The sequence below is a fragment of the Metarhizium album genome, assembly GCF_000804445.1.
Source record: "Metarhizium album ARSEF 1941 chromosome Unknown scaffold_2, whole genome shotgun sequence".
Taxonomy (NCBI): domain Eukaryota; kingdom Fungi; phylum Ascomycota; class Sordariomycetes; order Hypocreales; family Clavicipitaceae; genus Metarhizium; species Metarhizium album.
This window is the reverse complement of record NW_024467576.1, coordinates 448,921-473,233: the sequence shown is the minus strand read 5'-3', so window position 1 is coordinate 473,233 and position 24,313 is coordinate 448,921. Positions and strand designations below refer to the sequence as shown.

At 49.4% G+C, this 24,313-nt stretch overlaps 6 protein-coding genes across 6 annotated transcripts; 1 reads left to right on the top strand and 5 right to left on the bottom strand.

Annotated features, from left to right (window-relative positions):
* Nucleotides 1–1,499: 1,499 nt before the first annotated feature.
* On the bottom strand, nucleotides 1,500–2,318 carry MAM_01273 (uncharacterized protein; the record flags this gene model as incomplete). Its single annotated transcript, XM_040820072.1, has 1 exon — nucleotides 1,500–2,318. The coding sequence occupies one exon, from the start codon at nucleotides 2,316–2,318 to the stop codon at nucleotides 1,500–1,502; it is 819 nt and encodes a 272-aa protein (XP_040681560.1).
* A 9,240-nt stretch (nucleotides 2,319–11,558) lies between these two features.
* On the bottom strand, nucleotides 11,559–11,801 carry MAM_01272 (uncharacterized protein; the record flags this gene model as incomplete). The annotated part of the gene is made up of 1 exon (XM_040820071.1): nucleotides 11,559–11,801. The coding sequence occupies one exon, from the start codon at nucleotides 11,799–11,801 to the stop codon at nucleotides 11,559–11,561; it is 243 nt and encodes an 80-aa protein (XP_040681559.1).
* A 593-nt stretch (nucleotides 11,802–12,394) lies between these two features.
* Nucleotides 12,395–13,734, bottom strand: MAM_01271 (uncharacterized protein; the record flags this gene model as incomplete). The annotated part of the gene is made up of 2 exons (XM_040820070.1): nucleotides 12,395–13,542; nucleotides 13,647–13,734. 2 exons carry the CDS (start codon nucleotides 13,732–13,734, stop codon nucleotides 12,395–12,397), a joined length of 1,236 nt encoding a protein of 411 aa, XP_040681558.1.
* Nucleotides 13,735–14,824: 1,090 nt separating this feature from the next.
* On the top strand, nucleotides 14,825–16,332 carry MAM_01270 (uncharacterized protein; the record flags this gene model as incomplete). The annotated part of the gene is made up of 5 exons (XM_040820069.1): nucleotides 14,825–14,899; nucleotides 14,950–15,259; nucleotides 15,312–15,644; nucleotides 15,741–15,800; nucleotides 15,854–16,332. The coding sequence occupies 5 exons, from the start codon at nucleotides 14,825–14,827 to the stop codon at nucleotides 16,330–16,332; spliced, it is 1,257 nt and encodes a 418-aa protein (XP_040681557.1).
* Nucleotides 16,333–16,471: 139 nt separating this feature from the next.
* On the bottom strand, nucleotides 16,472–17,235 carry MAM_01269 (uncharacterized protein; the record flags this gene model as incomplete). Its single annotated transcript, XM_040820068.1, has 3 exons — nucleotides 16,472–16,679; nucleotides 16,729–17,015; nucleotides 17,068–17,235. The coding sequence occupies 3 exons, from the start codon at nucleotides 17,233–17,235 to the stop codon at nucleotides 16,472–16,474; spliced, it is 663 nt and encodes a 220-aa protein (XP_040681556.1).
* A 2,091-nt stretch (nucleotides 17,236–19,326) lies between these two features.
* MAM_01268 (Aminoglycoside phosphotransferase) lies at nucleotides 19,327–21,902 on the bottom strand (the record flags this gene model as incomplete). The annotated part of the gene is made up of 4 exons (XM_040820067.1): nucleotides 19,327–20,421; nucleotides 20,476–20,938; nucleotides 21,193–21,297; nucleotides 21,475–21,902. The coding sequence occupies 4 exons, from the start codon at nucleotides 21,900–21,902 to the stop codon at nucleotides 19,327–19,329; spliced, it is 2,091 nt and encodes a 696-aa protein (XP_040681555.1).
* Between the last annotated feature and the right edge of the window lie 2,411 nt (nucleotides 21,903–24,313).

Genomic DNA, 24,313 nt, shown 5'->3' with positions numbered 1-24,313 from the left:
CGAAGTGGCTCGATGCTTTAAGACAGAAAGAAGAAGATACGACTAAAGCGAGAAACTCGCAAGCCTATCTCAAGTTAACCAATCTCGACTTTTACCTAGAGACCACAAATGGCTACAACTCTGAGACGAGGGGTTGATCTTACGGCTTTGCTCTCTGCGAACTCTGATATCGAGCTGTTCGGGCCGTGCGCCGTGGTACAGGTCAGGCTTGCCTGAAACGATCGTGCCGTCGGTCAAATCGTCTAGGTTCGTGAATGGAACGTCTCCAGCAACACACTTGCTATCTGTGATTGTTCCTTGGATCAAAGGTATGTCGTTTGTTGTAATTTCACGCTCTTTAAAGGCATGAGTGTCTGCTCTTTTAAACCTTCTGAAATCATCATTGGAGAATCGAGATGGGGATAAAGACGGTCGAGGCTGGGCCATCGCGTGCAGTATATCGTTCATGTTCTCAGGCTCTGGTGGCAATGCGCTATCTGGATATTCATAACCATCTGGGAAAATATATTGTGATCGATGAGATTTTGCAGAAATGCACGATCGTATGGACCAGTGCTTCTCGTACTCGTAGTATTAGGAGTCGCGTTGGTCTTTGACGGGGATTGGCTGGTTCTCTTCACGGGCGACTGTGAACCTCTCTTTCGACGCCCGAGGCTCGATTGGCTAGAGCTCATGTTGCTGCCCAAGCCTATTGGGACTAGACACTAGATTACTATCAGCATCAAATTGCATATGATATAGTTGTACTAACGCCTCTTATCGCAGAAAGATCTGGGCCGCCTTGTCTTGCAAAACGCTGAAGGGCTGACGGCTGTCGAGGCGTACGAAGTGTTTGTATGCGACTAGGAGAATGACTGCTTAGTCGATTTCGCCGATCCAGTTCCCTTATTGCGTTACGAGTAAGGGAAATCGTCGATAGACAGTCCCAGAATTTGGGAGGTGGGAAATATGAATGGCCGCGTTTTTGCTTCCGCGGGTGGACTGGCGGTCCTCGGTGTTTTCCTCTGAAGATGAAGCGACGCCACGTTTCTGCCCTTTTGTGTCTCGGCGCTGCTGGCTTCGTAACGTTGGCATCATTGAACGCTCACCGCGTGAGCTTGAAGACGGAGGAACTCAGTTGCAAGGTCGAGCGGTTCCGGTGGTGACGTCGCTGCACCGCCTACTGATTGGCGGAGATCACGCGGCGCTTGGTGAGACGCGTCCCACCATTGCAAGGGAAGCTCGCAGCCTGTAGAAAACACATCATGCTCGACCTTCGACACGACCAGCCGCTCTTAGCTTGCAAAAGGCCAAAATTAGATCAGTCTTCCGCCGTCGTAACGTGCACAATCGTGTCCCAGGTACGATGCGGTTCAGCGCCTACGGGTAACCTACCCACTCCTTGGCTTGTGGGGCCTCCTGGACTAACAGTGCGAGGAGCAAGCGAAGGACTGATCATACACGATACGGAAGCATTGGCAGCCATCAAGGTTGGTCCTTAAGTCGCTATCATGTATTCTCTACTCTAGCTGTTCTTTGATGCCTGCCATATTGAGATCTTGTCCATCAACAAAATTCATTTCATCTAGCTGAACTCCCGGTTGAATTTCTATATCCATACAACTGGTATATATCTCCGATTCCCCTCCTGGCAAATGATCACTCGGAGAACTCGGCCAATCCCAGACCCAATAGAGGGTGTACCAACTGAAAGGAATACTGACAGGAAGCCGGATGTCATTTTGGCACCAAAGGTCGGCACCTTGTGGGTTCATTGCAGTTTTATGGAACTTGGCCTGTCGTTGCATGGAGAGTGGACCGGTATTAATCTGATAGCATTGTCCATCATCAAAATTTCTGACCGCAAGGAGTCTGCCTCGACCATCGCCGCCGGTGCCGTCCGTATTCCAAACATTATGGATGGAGGAAAGCAATTCATCGTCGCGAGGATATAAGGTGCCGTATACGTATACGGTGCCACTATTCTTCTTTTGTGGCGTGAGTCCTGGCAAGGTGACATGGCCGTTCTCCTGGTATTGCAGAGCAATGAAGGCACCAGGGGCTGCTTGGAGTGCCGGAAGATCAGTAGTATAAGTCCTATTTCTCTGTGTATTCTTGCACAATTTGTCTGTAAGCAGACCCTCGGGAATTTTTGGCAAGAGATGTTGCATTTTAAAGTCGTTGAAGTTCGGATCAAGCCTGGAAACAGCACCACGAATATAGCCTGGGTTTCCGATCATTGTGCCATTGGTGCCAATGACCATAAGTCTCTCCACCCACGAGTGTGAGCATACAAGACCAATGAGGGCGTGAAAAACGGCTATCTGACGGACGAGCATTTCTGAAGACAAATATTCTTTGCAGATTGCAGTGGCGGTGGAAATATTAGGCGCTACTCACACGGGTCTTAAGTCAGTCCATCGGGTTGTTCAAGTTAATGGCAACAACTCAGCACTATCTTCTAGCGCCGAGCAGAAGCTTGCGGCAGACGGCCAACTTCTACCGGCTTCTCTTTTGTCGCCAAACTATGCGTCTTATATTTAATGCTTTTGGCAGCTGGTGTTGGATAGGTCTCTTCGGCCACCACCCAGTCAGAATGTCGTGTTCCTGCCGACTCTATGACCATCACCCTCCAGGTACGGTGCGAGTGCCTTGCAACACAAGCCCTCTGCTCTGGGGTCTCCAGCGGTGCAATGCAGCAGCTCAGCCCAACGACTGCGACTTTGCTGGAAATGTTTGCTTAGTCGTGACCTGACGGTGCGTTTCCAGGTTTGAGTAGTACTTCACTGGCATTTCACCTAAAGACATCGGCTAGGAGAACAGAGCACAGTAACATGTTGATGCTTCACTTTGGAGGTACTACTTTTAATATTTTGCTGTCTGGCGGAGACTGGATGCGGGGTGACTGGGGCTTCAGCATATGATGAGCAGGATTAAATTTCGTGCAAGCAATTGTTCCCGGCGGCTGGACGACTAACTAGCTGAGATTTAATATTAAAAGGCTCCCGAACGATGCCCTCCCTATTAATATTGTTTTGGTTACGTTCGATCCCAGAAAGTGAAGCTCGGAAGGAAAGATGCAACAAATTATGGCGAATGATCCAATTAACGAACTATGCAGGGCTCTTGCTCAGTTATCGTTACCGGAAAATCCGGTCGCTGCTGAAGCACAAGCCGTGAACCGAAACAATTTAACTACCCTGCAGAACAAACTCGCCCAGGCACTGCAGCGACTCGTCAAAGCGCATCGTCGTTCGAGTCAAGCTCCGCATGGCGCGACCGAACCCACCACTGTGGACAGCTCTACTGCAGGCATGTTGACCTTATCGTGAATCTGCACCAAACTAATCATAGTAGTGCATTGCCACGCTCCCTCCCCTGCAACCGCGTTGCGCCACCACCAAAAAAGGGTGCCACAATGGCCGACGGCTAAACCACAAACGCCTAACCTCAGTCGAACCGCGTTGCCCCACCACCTAAAAGGGGCGTCACAATGGCCGACGGCTCAACCACAGACGCCTAACCTCAGTCGAAGGTTCATTATGGAAAACCCCATTCAATATTTTCTCCAGAACTGGAAGGCTGCGTGGGTTGATTGGGTCTCATTGGTGCAGCTGATGGACCTGCCGCCCTGTACTTCAGCTGCTGAACTCGACATTGAATCGAAGGTCGTAGCTTTGCATCGTGTTATATCGGGGAAAGACAAAAATCTACCTCCGAGGTTTGGCCATGTCCAACTGGTACTATTTTTGGACGCACTTAAGAGACGTGTCCGGCAAGACCGTCTGAATAAGCTGATCGAAGCCAGGAGCAGTGTGGGAGATGAAACCCAGGCAATCGATATGGTTATCATCTCTTTAGACAGAGCCTTGAATACCAGAACTCCAAGAAGCCGTATTTGGACTCTCAAGCAGCTTGGTGGCAAATGGAATGATATGGTTGGGTCGTTGGTACTGCTGTTATTGATCTTTTCAAGAACTGCAGAGATTTCTGTGTAAGAGCTACGAAGACTGTCCATGACACAAACTAACGGGGTAGACAGGAAGAACACTCACAAGATAGATATTTCGACCTTCAAAGTACTTGCTACTGATGCTCGTAAGCATATACCGAAAAAATTGGTGGATGTTTGCATGGTAATATCCCAACTCACAGAAACCATGGTAGCGGCTGGAACGGCGATTAACTATGAGATTGCCAATCGCATGGGGGAGGAGATAGAGAAATACCTTTGTAATTAGATGCTGAAGTTTTGCTTATTTCACGCTTTTCTGAACTCTTGACTGGTGATATCACTTCGACGTACTGTTTCGCTTCATTCCATTCCAAAAGTGTTTTTTCCGTCAATATGAGCTGCTGGGATCAACATACGAAGTGAACATTAGGAATAGTGAGACAGGTGGCTATTTTACAAGCCTGTCAACCAACTTCAAGAGGCAAACGCAGTTCTGAGTAAGCGCATAAAGCAAGGAAGGATCGCGCATCATCAATGCGGTTGTATGAGATGGTCACCAGGCCACAAATTGGGAGCTAAGGGATGAGCCGCTGCAGCAAGTCAGTACCTAGCCACAGTCAGTACCTAGCCACAGCAGCAAGTTAGCACCTAGCCACAGCAGCAAGTTAGCATCTAGCCGCTGCAGCATGTCAGCACATCTAGCCGCTGCAGCTGTTCAGCAGCCAGCCACTGCAGCAAGTCAGCATCTAGCCGCAGCAGCAGTTCGGCACGCACCTAGCCACAGCAGCAAGTTAGCACCTAGCCACAGCAGCAAGTTAGCATCTAGCCACTGCAGCAAGTCAACATCTAGCCGCAGCAGCAGTTCGGCACCTAGCCACAGCAGCAAGTTAGCATCTAGCCACTGCAGCATGTCAGCACCTAGCCACAGCAGGAAGTCAGCACCTATAAATACTGTTTACATTGGTAGGGACCGCCTTAGTAGTAGGTCGGGGCCATCGCTTCCTCATCCTAAATTTTGCACAGCGTATTAAGTAATCCATAGGCCCTTTATATACCACAGTCCCTGTAATTAATATGTTTACTGAAGAACAAAAAGGAAGCGTAAAACGGAGAAGAGGAGGGGGTCTGTTGCCTGGGCATGATGGGCTACTGAGAGTTAAGTTTAAGCGCAGTACTAAATCTAGTACGGTGCTTCACGCTCGGGTGGCTACGAGGGCGATTGAGTTTTAACAGGAGGACTCTGAAGAAATGTCTTCCTACAAATATAGCGGTGGTCACATCAAAAATCGGGGCAAAGCAAAACAAACCATGATGGATGATTCAATTGACGAACTATGCAGAGCATTTGCTCAACTATCGTTGCACGAAAAGCCGGTCCGTGATGTTCCGCAAGCGGTGGATCGTAACAGCATGATTGCCTCAAGGCGGAAGCTGTTCCAGGCTATCCTAAGCCTGACGGATCCTAATGACTCTTCAAATCATTTTTCGCATCACGCGGCTCAATTTGACTCCGAAGGAGACACAGCTATGGGAAATCCCGCCACAGGCATGTTGTTTTGCTTCTGAATTTGTAACTAAGCTAATTTCCGCAGCGGAGAATAACACCCAAGTTGTCCCAACCGTGTTGGTTCAGCCTCCTCTCTTGGTCACATCAAGACCGAGAGCAAAACTGAAGTCGGGTAACGGGCATAAACAAAAGGACGGGAAGCAAAGTAAGACGAAGTCACAGGCTGGGGTTCCTAGTCTCAGCCGAAAATTTATTATCGAAGATCCAATCCAGTATTTTATCCAAAATTGGGAAGCCACGTGGGTTGCTTGGGCTTCGTTAGGGCAGCTGATGGCTCTGCCACCCCGCATTCCAGTCATTGAGCTCGACTTGGAATCAAGGGTTGTAGCTCTACATCGCGTTGTGTCTGGGAAAGATGCGAATTTACCTCCGAGGTTTGGCCATGTCCAACTGGTGCTCTTTTTGGACGCACTTGAAAGACGAATCCGGCAAGACCGTCTGAATAACCTAATCGTGGCCAAACACCGTAGACGATATGAAACCCAAGCCATCGACATGTTCCTTAGCTCCCTAGACAGAGCCTTGAATACCAGAACTCCAAGAAGCCGTATTTGGACTCTTAAGCGCTTTGGTGAAAAATGGAATGACATAGTTGGGTCGTGGGTCCTGCTGCTATTGATCTTTTCAAGAACTGCAGAGAGTTCTGTGTAAGATTTACGAAAACTGTCGCAAGGCATCGACTAATGAGATAAATAGGAAGGACTCCCGGAAGATAGACAATTCGACTTTCAAAGCGCTGGCTGATGATACTCGCAAACGTTTGCCGAAGAAGTTGGTGGATGTTTGTATAGTACTGTCCAAAGTCACAGAAACCATACCTTGGAAACCAGTCAACCATAAGATTGCCAATCGTATGGGGGTGGAAATAAAAAGATATCTCTTGGGCTAGAGAATAGGATATTACTTTTACAAATTTAGTTGGTTTCCCGTAATAAATATTGCCTAGTAATATCGCCTCGAGCCAAACTACATCGCTTCAACTTTGCCCGTGCGCAGTAGAGGTAATGCATGACTCTTGTCACGAGCATCTCCTTTTGATTTGTGTTAACCACGACTTGACACTCCCTAAAATCATGGAAGATTGGAAATGAATCTCCAAGATGCCTATAAAGAGTTTCTCGGGCTGCGAGTCCACGTAGGACTGATTCAGGCCGTCGATGTTGTCTGGGAGCGGCGATAGTGGGGTATGAGGCTACTACCTATAGGGCATATCATCTTTAGGACTAGCAAAAACCTGCCCGCTCTCTTCAACATACCGTCTTAAATCTAATCATCACAATAGGAACTCTAGTTCATCGTATTTAACTGCCGCTCATGGTTTGCGTTTGCAAAGGACTAAGGCTAGCAGTATATACCCCACCCACTCATTACCTTGCAATGCCAATTCAAATGGGTCGACCAAGGTCTTTCTTCACAGCACATCTGTGCAAAACTCGAGTGCAACGCCACTATGAATCCCACCGGCCACAGTACCAGAAAATGGTTCTTGAGGCAGAGGGGGGCATAGCCTTGATCTACTTCATTCTTGCTGGATTTTTCTCCTGGCTTTTGCTGGCCGGTTTCCTTATTTCCCCATCTACGTACGCCTCGGTCCGTGATTTGGAAGTGCCTGCAGGGGTAGGAAAATCCATTTTCGACACCGTTCGCCATCTGCCACTCGCAATCATCGCGTCCGTAGCATGCGCTTTGGCGACAATCGGCATGCTTCTGCTTTGGTGGATATGGCGTCATAACTATGTTTGGATATGTCGCTGTCTTGTCGTGTGCGTGTTTCATTTGCATTTGTGACAAACTGGCCTTCTCTAACATCCCTCTAGCCCTACGTTCCTTCACTCTATGACGGGATTTTTCTCAACCTTGGTGAATGTTTACTCTGTGCAAGACGGACAATGGTCAATCACTGCCTGTATTAGCGGTGTGGTGTCTGGGGTGTGGATGCTACTATCTGTGTCTGTGTATGTTTTGTATCAGGTTCTATTGCGAAACCTGGATTAGGAGGGCTATATTTGCGTGTGGTGGACATAGGATATTACTGTATTTTAGGAGAAAACGAATGTATAGGATAGGCCATGTGATTAAACACCTCAAAATACCCGTTAGTGATTTAATTCAGTGACAATTGTTCCCGTCGTAATCCTTAGAGAAGCACCAACGTGTCATAGATAGGTTGGATTGACTTGTATTTTGAAGGCATCATTAATTGGGCACAAGCTCACAAGCCTGGCTGGCGTACTAATGATGTGCACATTCAACTGCCTAGCTATAGCAGGACTCTACTGACAGCAACGGGTTTGACAAGCTCCGGGACCTAGGATGGGAGATACAATTCCGATGGATCCCAGCACATGTCGGAGTGCCTGGCAACGAGGCAGCCGATAAAGCAGCCAAGGAAGCTACTGGATACGATCCAAGCCAACAAACCTCGGTGGACCCTCCTCAAGAACCAAATTGGCTTCAAACTCTCACTGCCACCACGAAATCTATCATTCGCACAACGATGAAGGAGGAGTGGAAACAGTCATGGGTTAAGGCCAAGCATGGGAGAGAACTCTTCCGACTTGGAATCCGGCCAGGAAAGAAATCATTAAACACCCATACAGATAAACATAGAGCGATCAGCTCCGTGATCACACAGATGCGGACAGGCAAAATAGGCCTCCTGGCCTACCTCCACGGAATCAACAGAGCGGACACCGACAAATGCCCATGCGGATATGGGACCCAAACCGTACGACATATCCTCCTGGAATGCCGTGACTGGACAGAAGAAAGAGTCAAGATGTGGGCAGGCAAGCGACCATATCAAGCGCATTCTCTGTAGCTCGTCAATGGCGGTACAAGCAGCTAAGATGATCCTCAGGACTGGCTTGCTCGGTCAATTCCAGGCAGTGCCATCCACGGTACTCCAATATACGCAATCTGCGTAACGTAGACGAGTGATTATTGTTAAACAGAAGTCGAGGAGGGCCGGGAAGGGCCCGACATGTTCATAGATACAGAACAGCCATGAGGACTATCCGTACCGAGGTGGCCGCCTTCAAGCGGAAGGGAAAGCAGTTCGGACAAGGAACGGCTTAATTCTCAGAGTGTGAAACGGACACTATTGTATGTTTAGTCGAACGCTGCATAGCTGCTTAAGTGGCTGGGACAGTCGATGAATTAATAAATAAATAAATAAATAAATAAACGGGTCTGTGGCCTCCTCGGTGGACAAGGCAACTGGGCACGCTGCTTAAAATACCAGCAACCAGGCTGAGCACCTTGTGTATTAGGGCAATGGGGCAGACGAAGTTACGACCAACTTAGGAGCAATGCTACCAGCAGCAGTAACACCAATACCATTGTTGCCAGGGCTGCCAGTAACAGCCTGGGCCAGATGACCAGTAACCTTGGTGGCTCAGGTACTGGTATGACGCCGCTACCAGCAGGCCAGTGGCGCAAGTTGCTAGTATTCTCTGCCTACCAGTATCCCGGACAGGCAGGTTGATGGTAACTGCGGTGTACCAGTAGCGAGTGTAGTAGGGCTGCTGGTAGTGGCCGGCTACTGCCAGTGCTTATGTGCAACGTGCTGGTAGCGGCCTGTAGACGCTCATGAGCTACTGGCAGCTGTGTTGGCAAGCTACTAGCAACTAGTGGAGTCTGCAGTTCACCGTCCTTGAGGTACTGGTAATTTGGCGGCGTACGTGCCTGGCCCCACCGGAATTTAACTGGTGTGGTTACCAGTCACTTCGAGATGCGCCACAGCGGTTACTGGCATCCTTCCATTGTGCATTGGTAGGTTACCAGTCACGACATTTAGGCAAGCTACCAGCATAAATGGCTACCTGTAACAGCCATGTAAAAAATGCTGGTAGCGCTTAAGTGCTGGTAACAAGGGCAACGCGACTACTGGTACCTCTCGACTACCAGCAGTAGCACGTCAGCGGTTACCAGCACACTAGGATACCAGCAGTCAAACCTGGTTGATTACCGGCACCTATTGGGGGGGAAGTTGTAGGTGCTAGTAGCCCATGTCGCAAGTTAGTGGTAACCTTGGCCCCCCTAGATGTCCGATTAGCGGTTGGTGGTAGCTCTAGGCGCCTTGTTGCTGGTACCTGCAGTAGCTACATGATTGGGTCAAACGCACTAGGAACAATGAAGTAGTCGCTGCCAGTATTTTAAGCACGTCTGCGAGACACCGCGGCACTGCCCTGCAGCTGGGAGCTCATAACCATCAGTTGCTCTCTCACATTCGCCTCGGAATATATCAGCCACTACCATAAAATGTATCAAAGATCGTTCAATTAAATGAAAGGACGCTTCAGAAACACTAAAGCATGCGCATTCAGACTATCGACTGACACCAATGCACTATAAGCTAACTAGCGAAACTGCCTAACGCGGCAGATATTACTTGATTACCTGGATACAAGAAGGTAAGTATCGTGTGCTATTTCAATGAGAGGATTTGTGGCAGAAGTGCGTAACCACCGAACCGAAGTTTCAAAACTGAGGGCCATTTCTTTCGTTTGCTTCAATCCTTTCCATCAACTGCGGACTCAGAAACTCATCGTATACCCACGTATCCTCTTTAGACGGCCGACCATGCCAACGTAAAAGGTGTTGGCGTCTTCCAGCTCTCTGTCGGGCTTTCAAAACGTCCACGCCCGCGTCAAAGCCTCGCCAACTTGCCTCAAAGCTATTCAGCATTCCCTCGTCCATGATGTGTTTTCTCGGCTCCCACGTCGTGGTGGCATCAGACCATTTCACCAGGAAAGTGTGTCGCCTCCACCGAGCAAGCAGGCAATCCATTTGGTAAACGTCGGGGCAGGCACTTGGATATTTCACCTTTCCGGTTTTAGGTCTCCGATCCTCGAGTTTGTTTGGTGTCTGGTGACCTTTTGGGGCTGGATCGTTCTGGGCAACTAGCGTATTCCACAAAATGTCACTGGTAAATTGTAGCTGGAACACCGCGGTGCCATTCTCTCTTGTGCAACTTAGGACCGGCTGGCCAAGTGGCCATGCCTCGTGGCTGGCAACACCGGAACGAACAGGCGGTTTTTTGTTTGCAACAGACTCGTTGTCGTTGCATTTCATCGTATTCCTCAGAAGGCGTGCGTCTCGATTTCGCGTCAGGTCCGAACGTAGGTCCGAACGTTGCTGTGAATTACGCTTCTTGGGCTGACGGGACACAAGCTTGCGACGCTTGCGTTGTGGCGTAAGCTTTTCGTTAATCCCGCCGTCCTTTTGTTCCGCGGTGAGTTGCCTTTTGGGAGGGAGACGGCGAAGGTTGTAAGCTTTTCCGGAACCACGACGACTAGTTAGCCGCTTTTCCGTTTCTTCGTAGGGTTCATCCAGCTCGCTCGCTATGTCGTCTGCATCGATGCTTGTCTGACGCTCGTCGTCCCGTCCTCGACCAGTTGGCGACGAGCTAGGGCAAGAACCCAGGGGCAAAATATCATCAGGGGCTTGGTGTTTCTGAATGGGCTCTGTCAAAGCTCCTCGATACGAGACTAGGCGGCTGCATTCCGACGGAAGTGTTTTGACTGAGGCAGGTCGAGCTACACAGGGCAGTTCGTTGTCGCTTCGCGGAACTACTTCACCCGTATGGCCATGGCCAGTATTAATGCTATGAGCTTGGACGAACTGGTTTGAAAACAGGGCACTGCATTTCTGCGATTGAGAAGGCTTGACGAGGTTGGTCGCCGATGGAAGCCGGGGCTGGGGGGAAGGCTCTGTTTTCTCATGGTGCAGTTCTTCATCCCTCGGAAGCAGCGCAGTTGTGGACTGCGCTGACCAGCACTCGGAGGCCTCTGAGACGACACAAGGTCTTCGTATAGGAGTGGGCAACACCAGGCCTACTCCATTATCATCATGTTGTATTGGCGAATGCAGCAACACGTTAGAGTCGGCGGTGACCCCCGGGCTGTCGAGAGCTCTTGAGACGAAAACCACCTCTGTTGACGGGTTTGAGATTGATGAATTGGGACTTTCCAGCTCATCTGGTAAGCAAAGATCCTGAGATGAACTCCCTGGGATCGTGTTAGGCATTGCCGGACATTGGAATCTAGTTTGCGATTACTTACCGGTTGCTTCTGTTGGATCATGTCTGACGCTAATCAAAGACGCCACAATCTCAGAGATAGAAGGAAGCGAGTCGTCAGGATGTTGATTGTGTACCAAGTTCACGCGCGGGACATCTTGTCCCAACACTTCGGCATCACTATCTGTGTCAGACTCGGAATCGGACGGGATCGATATCACATCATCCAAAGTCCACGGACGATCAAGAAAGGAACAAACTCCCTCAGTTTGTGCCATCATGTGGGTATGGTGTAAAGGAGGACTTCTAGAAAGTCTGCGAGGTTGAAGCTATGGAGGTGAAAGCACATGAACTCGGTCAGTCCGTCCGTGTGCTAACATAGAGGTGAGGGAGCCCTACCCACCTCCTGGCAAAGTTGCTGGAATCCAAGGTAGGACCACCGGCGTCACTTGCAAAACGAGGAAGGCGAAATTGTGAGGAATGATGAAAAAAGGTCAAAAAGTTTCACGCAGCATCGTAGGGGGCGGACCCCTTTATATACCCGTTCGTACTCGACCTCACGTACTACGTACCTCTGCTACCAATGCCTCGTCATGCCTCTAAATCTCCGCTCATGCGGCCATGCGGCCTGTGAGATAAGTTTATGGTGCTCCTCATTGGCAATATCATCCTCGCTTGTGTTTCTTGATTATCAGCCACACAGAGTGCATCTCGCGTCGCAGACCATGTTGTCGAGAGGAAATACTGGTATATATATTCAACTAAATGAGTGGATGCTAGAAGATTTCTAACAAAACAAAGTCATACGAAATGAGATGTCGCGATTCAATAGATAGTGCCCTTATACTGATGACGGACACCACAACTGTCCTTATACATTGTCCGTTTGGTCCGGATTTTCTGTCTCTATTTCCACTTTTACCCAATCAGACTCATCAGCACGCTCCGAGTCAGTCACGCTCGATGCCCTTACGGAATCATTGGGTTGGGGTTCCATTTCGACCCTGAAGTTGTGACTATCTTGAGTAGCATCGACTTCACCGAGAACTTGCGTATCTGAAGTAGCATGTGTAAAAATATCCACAGAATAGATTTGGAGTCCAGGAACACCGGTACTTGTTGCAAGTTCTCTAGCCTTATCGGGGTCGTCGGGGTAACAGTCAGTCCAAGGAATCACCGATACATCCCGCAGCGCAAATGAAGACTCCGGCCGTTCAGAGGCGCTAGGAATCTTGCGGGAGCAGGGGAAGTCGATGTCAGTGTCCCCAGTTGCTGCAGTATCTTTGGTCTCTGCAAGAGGCAGAGTGCGGGATTCTGCCACCGTGGGGGTACCAACAGCACTCAACGAGACAGACCGCAAAGCTTTGCAATCCGTATCTTTGCGGGGTGGAGTTGGAGAAAGGCCAGAAACTTGGACGAATGGTGCGCCAAAATGGTACTGATTGCTGTTCTTTTCCAATGTTTCTCCTGTCTCGCTGAACTTAGTTTCGATCCATGGAGGAAGACCAAATGTCACGTTTATGCCGCCGTAGCTCTCGGTAGAGTCATGGATACCATCATCAGACTTTCTCTTACTAGATGCTGTTTTTGCTGTGTAATATTCACGAACATTCTCGTCGAACGGCGGAAGGCCGTGGTTTGCGTCTATGCCCTCGTGAATTCCAAACTTCAGCAGATCCTCCTCAGTCCACTTCTCAAGGACAGAACTTGCGGGCACGTCCTTGCTAATGTCCCAAATTCCCAATGGAGATGTGGACGTGTTGGCGTACGGCCCACTGCACTGTCCAGGACTCAAGTCTCCCAGATCGGGGTTGGCATCAATATGGGGTTTATAGATCTGTCCACTGCCAATGTCGAGTTCATGAATATCAGATGCCAACTGAGCAGGAGCTTTCTTGAAGTTTTCAGTCGTGGATATTTTGTGAGAAGGGGCAACACCCGATGAAGCTGCGGGCAACGGTTCATTGGAGGGAATGCCATGCCCATGATGGGGTGGAGTTGAAAGAACACTGATTTCCTCTGATCAGCATGTTCTAAGTCTGATACTTTGCTACAGCCGATTATATCTTACCTAGAGGAGTCTTTCTTGTGACCTGATTTTCTCATCCCTTTCATCCACAAACCTTCGTCCTGCGCCTCGTCTTGGGAGACAAGAGTGGCAGGGCGCGTTTCGGGAGCGGTTGGCACCTGGTTGGAAAAGGGTTGGGGCATCTTGTTACGTATTAAAACAAAAGGGTTCTTTGAAATGGGTTTATGGTTTAAGTCTTTGGGGTTCTGTTGTTCAGTTGCACGGTTCAATATGGTAAACAAACAGATTCTGCTCTGCCAGAGGTAGGCTTTATATAGGCGTTCGAGCCATTTTCTGTATACAATTCGTTCCGTCCTTCTCTCCTACGGGAACATAGCGATACTTTCGCAATCCAAGTCAATACACTCAGCTAAATCAAACCAAACTATCCAGAATAAGAGCTTGACCGAATCGATGCCAGCAGACTGTCTCTAGTTCGATATTTCCGCCAACAGCTCTTCTGCAAGCCACATCACCGCGGATGTTACATCCCTTGCCGATGCTGTTCACTTGCTCTCAGCTCCTGGCTCCTGGCTCCTGGCTCCTGGCTCCTGGCTCCTGGCCCTGGCTCCTGGCCCTGGCTCCCTCACCTACTCCAGCCCATGACTACTCCATTGCATATTCTATGATATCAGATCTCAGAATCCCCAGTTTGAGCTATTAAAGGTACAAGTTTATCTTATGATTAACTATTTCTTAAGTAACCTATGTGCTTAGGTAATATTTCCAATACAGACAACCAATCTGCAGCCGTAGATGTTACACGGAGACCAGATGCAGGCCGTGACGCTCAGAATTACCAAAAAGCGAGTGTTTTATGCAGCGTATAAAGAAAATTGCAGATTTGCGATCGCAACTCATGGCTTTTCTTTACCGGTACCGTCACAGGGACCACAGTCAAAGCCCCCGCGCTTTCCAGTGCCGTTACACATCGTACAGTCAGCCATTTTCGGCTATAGAGGCTTGGTAGAATCTCCGAACCCTACTTAATGTCAATATCCGTGCTCTGTGGGTGAGAATGACGTACGAACGTATTATCTGTATCTTTCGGAAGTTATAAGTCTTTTCTTGAGAATTTAGTGGTCTTGCGAAAATGGTCGTTGGGCAAAGCAGAATTTTACGCGATGCCTGATCACATGCCCTTTTTGGCACGTGACCACAGCCCATGTCTACCTTGGTGGCCCGGGCTCTCTTCGTGTTCCTCTTTCGACACGAAACCTTATATTTTTCATTATGGATCTTACTCAGTGCCCGGGCCCACCGGCCACGGATACGGATGAATTACGACCTCAACTCCGCAAATTTCTGGTTAGTCTTAGTCGAATACTTTCGGATTGATCAAGCTAACACTATTGCAGGCTCGATTTCAGGAGATCCAGTCGCGTATTGACGATATTCAGTCTGCTGTGTCTGAAGTTCAGTCCAACACCCAGAATCTTCTCGTGGATGTCCAACAATTCTTAAGCCATGACAACACGAAAAGCGATGATACGATACCAACTAGCAAAACGTGTGTGCCTCGAGCAAAGCAGCGATTAAGTTTCAGAAATGCAGAATTGCCAAGCAAAAATGCCGTCTTCTTGGCGGAATGCCCGCATCCGGACTGTGCCAACAAAATAAAGACTCAATTCAGTCGTCGGAAAAACCTCAAGCGACATTATATGTCACGTACATACCCATTCTTTTCCCTAGGCGACGACTTGCGCTTACATGGTTTTAGACCTGACAATCAACGAACCTTGTCTCTTTTGTAAGCACGAGATCACGGATGTGCTGTTTTACGTGACACATTTTAACACGTGCTCAACGAGAAAGAAGCAAGAGAAGGATGGCGTTCTTCATACTGGGCTAGGCATCGAGGCAAATATGAAGCGGGAGAAATTTCTCAAGATGGCCGATAATCAGCTTGATAGGCATCTTTTCGAGTCAGGCATGGTAGCTTTCCGTGCGTCAGCGCGAACGAAGAGGCGACGAAACGTGAATGGAGTGACTGAAGGATCTCGCAAAGAGAGGGTAATAGCCCAACCGGAAACTGACGTTCCTGTGGAACAGAGTACGTTTCTATTTCTCCCACCTGACCACCAATGCTCAAGAAAGTTTGGGGCAACTGTATGAATGGGAAGCCTTTTGCAGCTACTGATGTGAATAGTTCATACTTATCTACCTTCAAACGAGCAAGGAATTATTTGCACTCAAACAATCGAGGAAGGTGAGCAAGGCCACAGCTTCTCAAGCGGCCACGGAGTTAATTACCCAGTACAGGACACGAAGCAAGACCTGGTTCGCCAGGGGTGCAACAGCTGTCACCGACTACGGAGCGTAGTGAACGCCATCCGCTTTCAGAATTCACAGCTATATCACAAACCACATGGAATGATACATCTGGATTGAACTGCCACGACTACAACGGCGCTCTCCCTCTGCGAGCACCTTTTGGCGCTTCCTATACAATGGACGACTCATATGGCGACATCTCTTTCCCGCTACGAGCACCTTTCGGTGCTTCTTATACAATGGACGACCCATATCATGAAGAAACAACCACTTCAACTCAGCCCCAAACGACAAGTAAGCCGTTCCATGACACCCTTGCTCTGGATGCTTTCGTAGGCCCGTATCAAACAAATAAGGCTACTTTCCCGGTACAAACCCCGTGTTCTGACTCATACGGTATGAACGAGCCGTTAGACCAGTTCCATTTGGCGCCGGCGTTGTATGCAGACAGCAGCACCGCAGCGTAATACAGGCTCATCCGCAGCAGCGCTTTCCACGTACAAGCATTAAGCTTACATCAGACGGCGGATGTGGGCATCACAATACTTTGAATAGACCGTGGTATCGTACTGTTGTACAAGTCGTGGTTTTTATAGCAGGGCAGGATCACCGTTCGTCGATGTCGGGTTCGGAGTCTTGTAACTTAAAATTTAACCCAATTGTGTCGGTCTGCATCGACCTCGCTTTGTCCATGAGTGCTTCAGTCGGTAAACGCATTTTAGCCCAGTATTTCGACTCGTCAGGTATCATGAACCCAAGCATGATGATCTTCCCTCGTAGAATCTTAAAAGCCGACCGTCCATCCAGAATAGCTCTACAGGCGCATTAGCTTCCGTATTAGTGCTCTAGGGAGCAATACTTACAAACCACCCTGTGGCATTACTTCGGCTGTTGGTGTGATGTTAGGGCGTTTAAGATGGTCATCAGGGATCATCAATAGACCATTTGGTGCATTTGTTGCACCCAGTGATTGAAGATGCGATCCGGAATAAACGATTGCTTCCGATGCACTCGACCACAATTGAACGACTAGAATTCGCAACTCCGGTGTTTTGTTGATTATACTATGGTTGAATCTAGTTTGGCCGTACGCTTTGAAAAATGCCAGCTCCGATCGAGGAAAGAAAGACTCGATCACACCGCGGATAAGCTGAAGCACATTAATATAGCTCGCCACACTAGCCGGGAAGTACATTACTCACAGGTTCTTCTAAAGCGAAGCGACATAAATCTAGACCTTCTTCAGTCTTGAAACGAAACCCACCCTTCACGATTTCGTCAACAAGTTCACCAATAATCGGGTTTTCCAGTGCCCAAAACCCGTTCTCAACTACAAACTGCCGCCCTTGTTCCGATGTTGTCGAAGCCATGGCCAGCTAACTACCTTTGTTGAATCGGATCATCACTCGACAATCCCAGAGGACCATTTAACGCCGACGATGACCCTTGGGACTTCAACGGGTAAAGCTCCGATCGTGTTTGCTGCATGCGGGTTTCGCTCGTGTTCGATAGAAGAGGGGTTTATCTTAGAATCATGGTTTTGACTTGAGTGGGTAATTGGTACACACCCCCGTCACGGCAAAATTGCGGAGGTAGCCAGGAGCTAGAGCCAGGAGCTAGGAGCCAGGAGCCAGGAGCCAGGAGCGTTGCCAGGCAATCGTACTTTATCGCGTACCCAGGATACATGGCCATGACGTCATATTGACTCACGAGGTTAAATCGCACATACGTATCAAAGACTGTCGCCCGGGACGTATGTCACATGGAGTTTAAGTGCTTAGGCGCCTGACTCTAAACCAAGATTTCAGGCGCATATACATGGTCACATGCAAAGGTTCTTGGACCCCAACGATCAAACACAGGTTAATGTCCAAGAACTTGTGTGCAACAATTCGCACGATACAGTATAGCGCTTACATATTCTGTTTCACGACAAGACTTACCAGTTGACATACCACAACACCGAAATCTGCAGAATTAATCAGTGTAAGGCTCTTGCAATATCGATATAGGTACGGTATTGTAACCGTAGGCCAGCCTATTCCAATGCCGCAGAGTGGACGAAGGTGTAACGGGTAGTGCGGGGAGCCCATTTCACTATATTGTCACGTGAATTCCTTATTTGGAAGATCAGGTGGCACAGTCGAGCAGATGCGGAGCAATGCGGCGTATATAATAACACCCTTGCCAGCATATAATTTTTTTGATTTTGTTTTTTAGACAACCATCAAACCGAGATCAAAGACAGCACTGTTTCCATGAAACACTTCATTTTCCCGACTGTCGCAACCATGGGAACGTGTCAGAACTGTGGTGGATCAGGGAAGAAAGGCGGAATGGACTGTGGTCATTGCGACGGCATAGGCAAGGAGCAGTCTTGAGGACCAGCAGCCGCATCCCTGCATTTCAGTGGCATGCATTGGCTGCGGCGATTTCCTTTTGAGCACACTCAAGGCATTATCGAGGTGTTCAAGCGCAAAATGGAATGAGTTGGTTCAGAGTTGTGTCGTGCCGAACACCATGGCTGATGGCTGAGGGAATTGGATGGCTGCGGGAATTCTTCTGACTTCAACACATTTGGAACGGATAGCATGCACCATGGTTCGCCTGCTGCCTCGTCCCACCCTCCCGTACAAGATTTTGTAGCTTTGATTTGCTAGTTCCCTGCATTCATGCAACTCATGGTATTGACTGCGTTATAACTCTGCGACTCCCCGTAGACGCCGCCCCTGCGGTTTTTGGATGACGCTCCTCAGTCACTCAAAGCATTGGTCAGCGTGGCTTGGCGTCTTCCAGGCCGTACTGGGTGCCTAGGGGTCGGGTTACATTTACTCACCTACCTACGCATGACGGGCTGAGATAGGAATGGACAGGTTACATGACCAGTCGATGCCGGCCTCTCGTCGGCCTAAAGGCATTTTGCGAACCACTATGACTTACGAACACGCATGGTAAGTATTAACGCAGCAGTTCGAAGGTGAGACCAATCCGAGAACTATTGGCCTGTATTAAGTTAAGCAGCAAAATTTAGGCTCCAAGATGTACAGCAGGGCAACTGTACCCCTTGCGTACAAATAGAACTACATTCGCCCGATAAAGAGCCTTCTACCCATGTCCTCATCCTATACCAACGCGTTCTATGCTCTTAGTCCAACAACCAAGAAAGTAAGCGAGACAAAGAAGTCTATGGGGCAATGTTAACCAGTGCCCAGCTCTCGATATGTCAGACAAAGGCAACTCGAACTCGTCGTCTGGTGTGCAGAAGGGAACCGCAACCCAGCAGCCCGTTTTCGGGTTTTCGATGACAGGGAAAGAGGCGAAACAGCTGTCATCATCCGGCCAGGCCGCAAAAGATGCTAGGAAGAACACAGCATCTCAACCAAGACCTCCGACCCCTCCACGAAAGCAAAGCAGTGGCGGAACGTGACTAAGTGCACCCGGCAGGTCTGAATCAAATATCTTCATGTAAAGTCGGTGAAAACTGCATTAAGTCTCTCCAAATACGTGTCTCGGTCTTGCAGTTTCTTGTCAATGATGTCACAGATGTTAGGGCGCCACAGACGGGCAAAGAATCTATAATCGGCCTTGCTTAGTTCTTCCGGAGAGTAGGAGAAGTAGCTGGGTAATATACGATCGTAGAATATCTCCGTGAAGGCTACTGGATCCTTTACCGCTAGCGTGACCCAAAACGCCCCGTTTGTCCATGCTTGCTGCATGATACACGAGAGGGGCTCTGCATCTCTTCGGTAGTTCTGAAGCTGTTCTTCTCGCTTTAGGAGCTCGAGGAATGCAGCATGTTTCGGTGCGAACTCGATAGGTTCAATCTCGTCGATTAATCCACCGCCGAGCCAGTATGGCGGTTGTAGAAATTCGATGGGCGATGAGCAGGCAAATTCTAGGTCAATGATGCAAGTAATATTCCAGTCCTCATCAACGAAGATGTTACTTCGATGTATATCGGTTAAAGTAAACACGAAAGGGCCGTAAAAAAAGTCTCTCCGGAACATTTGCGGGAATATAGCTCTTGCGGCAGCTAGACTGGTCATCTGGTACCACGCATCGTCACGGCTAGTTATGGCGTTTTGCTGGTAGAGTAGCCGGTTGTCAAAAGCCGCCAAATGCTGAAGGATGAAGTCATCGACGCTAGAGAAGGTTGTGTGTCTGGAAATATTAAGGGGGATGCCTTCGTTCTCATGCATAGTAAACATAACATTCAGAGGACGATTATCTAAATGCAAATACCCGTTGTTGTCCAGTCGGAATGCTCCGATACGCGCCAGGGGAACGCTTGCAAGCGAGAGCATCATCCTAGCGAGACTTCGCTGTAGATTATCTTGGAGACGGACATCGTCACGCTTCTCATCCCAGGATTCTGAAAGCATCTCTCCGGAAGTAATGGTTTGGATAAGCAGGTAACCGATATCGAGGTCGGCAAAGCGGCTAGAGGGATGGCACACGTATCGTGAAGGCTGCGGGAAGCCAAAAGTAGCTAGAAAATAGCGGCGAGCTTGCTGGAACCAGCGCGACCACCACGGAAGGAAGTCAAGATTCGTAAACTACATGGGGATAACATGGTTAGAAACTTAGCATTTAAAAGTTGAGGCACTTACTCTTTGGTTAGTAGACAGCCCAAAGCCGTAAAGCTGGGGTATAGGAACTGCAGGGCAGTTCTCTTGGAGCCAAGCGTATGTTGCAGCCTCACAATTGACCTTCTCATCCGAGTTGCCGGGCCGTACTACTTCTCCAACGCGGTACGGCAACGGAAAGCGGAGCAACACGAACTGTGGGGGTGCTGACTTCGCAGAGGGGTCGATATGGACAGGTATACAAAGATTGAATGATCCATGGCGCCAGTAATCTTGCGAAGAAATAGTAACGTCCGTTGGTTTGGTGCCAAGGTGATGTGCTACGAGATCAGCCAGAAGAGGACGATAGGTCTCCATGCGCTTGTAGAAATTTTCCTTCTGCTGCGGGTATTCCAGAGCGTGAAGAACATTTCTGCTTTTCGCTGTTGCGGCAGATAGAGTGACGGGACCGGAGAGTAGATTGCGAGTCGTCATGGCGGGCGGATGGCTTAAGAAAAGGAGTAAGAAAAAGTCGGTTGCTCGAAGATATCTAATATTGCTGACTCAGGCTCGTCGGCTCGAAATCAGGCACCAAGAATTTGCTAGGCGGCAGGATCGGGTTAAATTATAGGTTTCTGTCAGGGGGCCACTTGGACAAGTGGCCATTTGGACAGGGGGTCGGCGACCGCTGTTAGCGCCTCCGCGGGGTCGCTAAGATCTCACCGCTAGAATTTCACAGAGCGAACGTAGGTACCCACGTACATACTGTTGAGCCGCTCATTTACAGAAGGTTTGCCATAACTCGTGTCACTCTCGTGGTCCTCCTGTCGGGCAGTAGTCCACAAGAGAAGCAAGAGCGCGTTCCAGCTGAAGGATGCTTAGAATCTGCTAACAGAGCTCATATGTTCACTACCTCCTACCTAGTCCAATTCGCCCTTCTTCGTGTACGCAGCCTAACTTTCTCCTCTCCCGCTCCCATGCGACGTGGCCGAATTTTCTGATCACCAAGTCTTTCGCCTCCTCGATTGCCTGTTCCCCACGCACAAATCGGTTGTAAGCTGGGCAAGATACTTCGGCATGGACAGATTCGTACTCTCATCTGGTGAGCCCTCGCGTTCACGCGGTACCTCCTGCCCATTGACAAGCTTTTCATACTCAGAAAAGAGAGAATGAAGACGGTCAGCGTCCAAGGGCGTGGGTACGGGAGTTCTCTCGGGTTCCTCCTGCCCAGCAGCTACCGGCTGCACGGTGGAGGGAGTTGAAAAGCCCGAGCCGATGTCGAGCTTCTCATCAGTAGATTTCGAGGGGAGCTCGTCAGAGTCGCTGAAGAAATTGCATTCATCGTCATCGATGCCGTCGCAGCTGCTCAGGCTGCTGGGTGACGATGCAATTGTTATCGCGGAATCCCAAGAGGGACAAGGTGACAAACATGAGTGATTTTGAGTCTTGAGCGTTGGGCTCGTCTGTGTCATTATGATTCTGTCCATCACGCACTATGCTAGTCGAAATCATAGGAAAGAAAAAGAAGAGGTGCATGTTGACCAGACGCTTCGAGTCGATCGTGCCCGAGTCGTTTATCCTTTATATAGGCGGAACCCAAGCCATTAACCGCAGCGTTAACTGGGTAAGGACGCAAAAGCTTGACCCGAACTGTCTTCCCAGATTCAATCGGCTCGGCTAACCCAATGGTGCGTGTGTGAGCCTCCCAGCCATTCATCCAAGTTCATGAATGGTCCTGGTATGGTCGCTCGCCCCATGCTGAATCTTGTCATTATTCCATTTCCCCCGCCCAAAGAATTCGCATTCTTGTAGTGGTGCTCACTGCTCCACTCCCTACTTCCCCGCCCGCTCTTCCTTCTCTGTCCACCAGGAATCTTCGATGCAGCTAGGCCTCGCCGTGGATGCGGCCAAGAGTCCTCCTGCATCATTCAGCAACGGTAACCTCAGATAACGTATCATCAAAACCTTCGGTGACACATAATGTGGCGCGAAGTCGAGGAGCCGATAATCGAACGATCGCTCCTCAGCCTGTCGTTCAGTAGAAGACAGTCAGCCTCCGACATTCCGCAAACTGGAAGCATTCAGCCAATGCAAGGGAAGATACCAACCAATACGACATCGACGATTCGAGCGAAGCGGCGCGGCGAGATCGACACAATGGATACACTGTAAAAGGACACGGCCGCAGGTCGTGGACCTACGTCGGACGTACTCTGGCATGCTTGGGCCGTGGTATGAGAGCATGGCAACGTGGGCGAACCAATTGGCCCAATGTTCCTAGCCGACTCGAAGGTCAGCTGAAAAGCGTGAGATGACGGAACCAGATGCCCCGGCCAAGCCTCACGCGTCTCGTGAGACACCCGGATAAGGTAAATCTTGCTAGACAATGGGAAGGCTTAGTCGCCTCGACAGCCCCCCAAACCTGACTGCGAGCGTTGAAAATCCTTCGGAACACGCCGAGCACTGGAGGCAACCGCCAGGTCCCTGGAGGCAACCCATCACGAGAGCTGGTCATCACAAACAGGCCATCTTTGCTGGATTTTCCGATAAGAGAAGCACGTCGATAAGCCCCAGTGTTTGTAGAGTTAGCAAATGCTTCTAGGTTACCCGGCAGCAGGTCGTAGATTTATAGATTTGATAGATGGTAGAGAACAGAGGAGCGTTTCTGGGTGACAGGACGCGAGAATTCGTATCGTGATGATCTTAGCGGAGCGGGACGGCAGCAGCTGAGAGGAGGAGACGTGCATCAAGGACATGGAGCTGCGACAGGAGGCGGAGCCTGTTGAGCCCAACAATGATGTGGCCAGCGCGACCAAAGCAATGGCGGCTTGCGACGCCAAGAGAAATGTGGGAATCGACAGGGTCAATGGAACAAAGGAGGTCGAGAAGAGAAAAAAAAGGGAGTTGGCTTCGGTGGTCTTATAGATTTGTCTAAAGCAGCGGGATGTGGAAAGTGGGCCGCGGGGGCGGCGCCTCACCCGCGCGGGCAGGCGGTCGAAAACGGCAGCGAATTTGCAACGACTTTACCATACTGCGTGAAACTATTTAACATTACCTTTATCACTCCTCACAAATCCGCTATCCTCGACTTGCAAGTGGCGCAAGTAGTCATACGCGCGAGTAGTCATGGCTTGGATTCCTGCAAATTTGTCAGGAGGTAGGTAGGGCCCGTAACCTTGCTTTGGGTCATACGGACTGACCGAGTTCGTGTGATTTCACCTCCATAGCTCAATCTCTCAGACTTTCCAGAAGCCCTCTTTTACACTATACCGGCATGATGGCACAAACTACGGGAGTCTGTTCCTTTATTGATCGTCCGTAGACTTTGGAGGAGGTGATACATATCCCGTCCGATTCTGAGTCTGACACAGATAGTGATGCCGAGGTTGTGGGACAAGATATCCCGTCGGTGCCCTTAGTACAAAATCAACATCATGACGACTCGCTTCCTTCTATCTCTGAGATTGTGGCGTCTCTGACATGCACTCTCCTATGAGATTGTTCGTGGTGCCAGCAAAGTACCTGTGCTTGCCCTGATAAGTCTTCGTCCCAGCAAGTGATAAGAGTTTGTGTAACCCTCCCATGGCTGTGCTTTGAACAGTGCCAAAAATTGTGCCAGCAGTACTGCAGACTGCATTCTCGGCACAGTTCATACATCCCATTTTTGTTAGTTTGTCTTATATGGCGCGAGATCGGAATTTAGCCTCTGCCCCATGCATTGGACCTATTAGGAAGCCACCCTTAATCGTGCCCGCGCCGATTCCCGTAGGGAAGTATAAGTTAAGGCGATTCTTGGTCTTCCGTAGGCTTTGGGCGCTGACGCGGCACTTTTAATGGCAGCTTGATTGACATTATTGCCAATATTCTTCCGGTCGACAGTGTG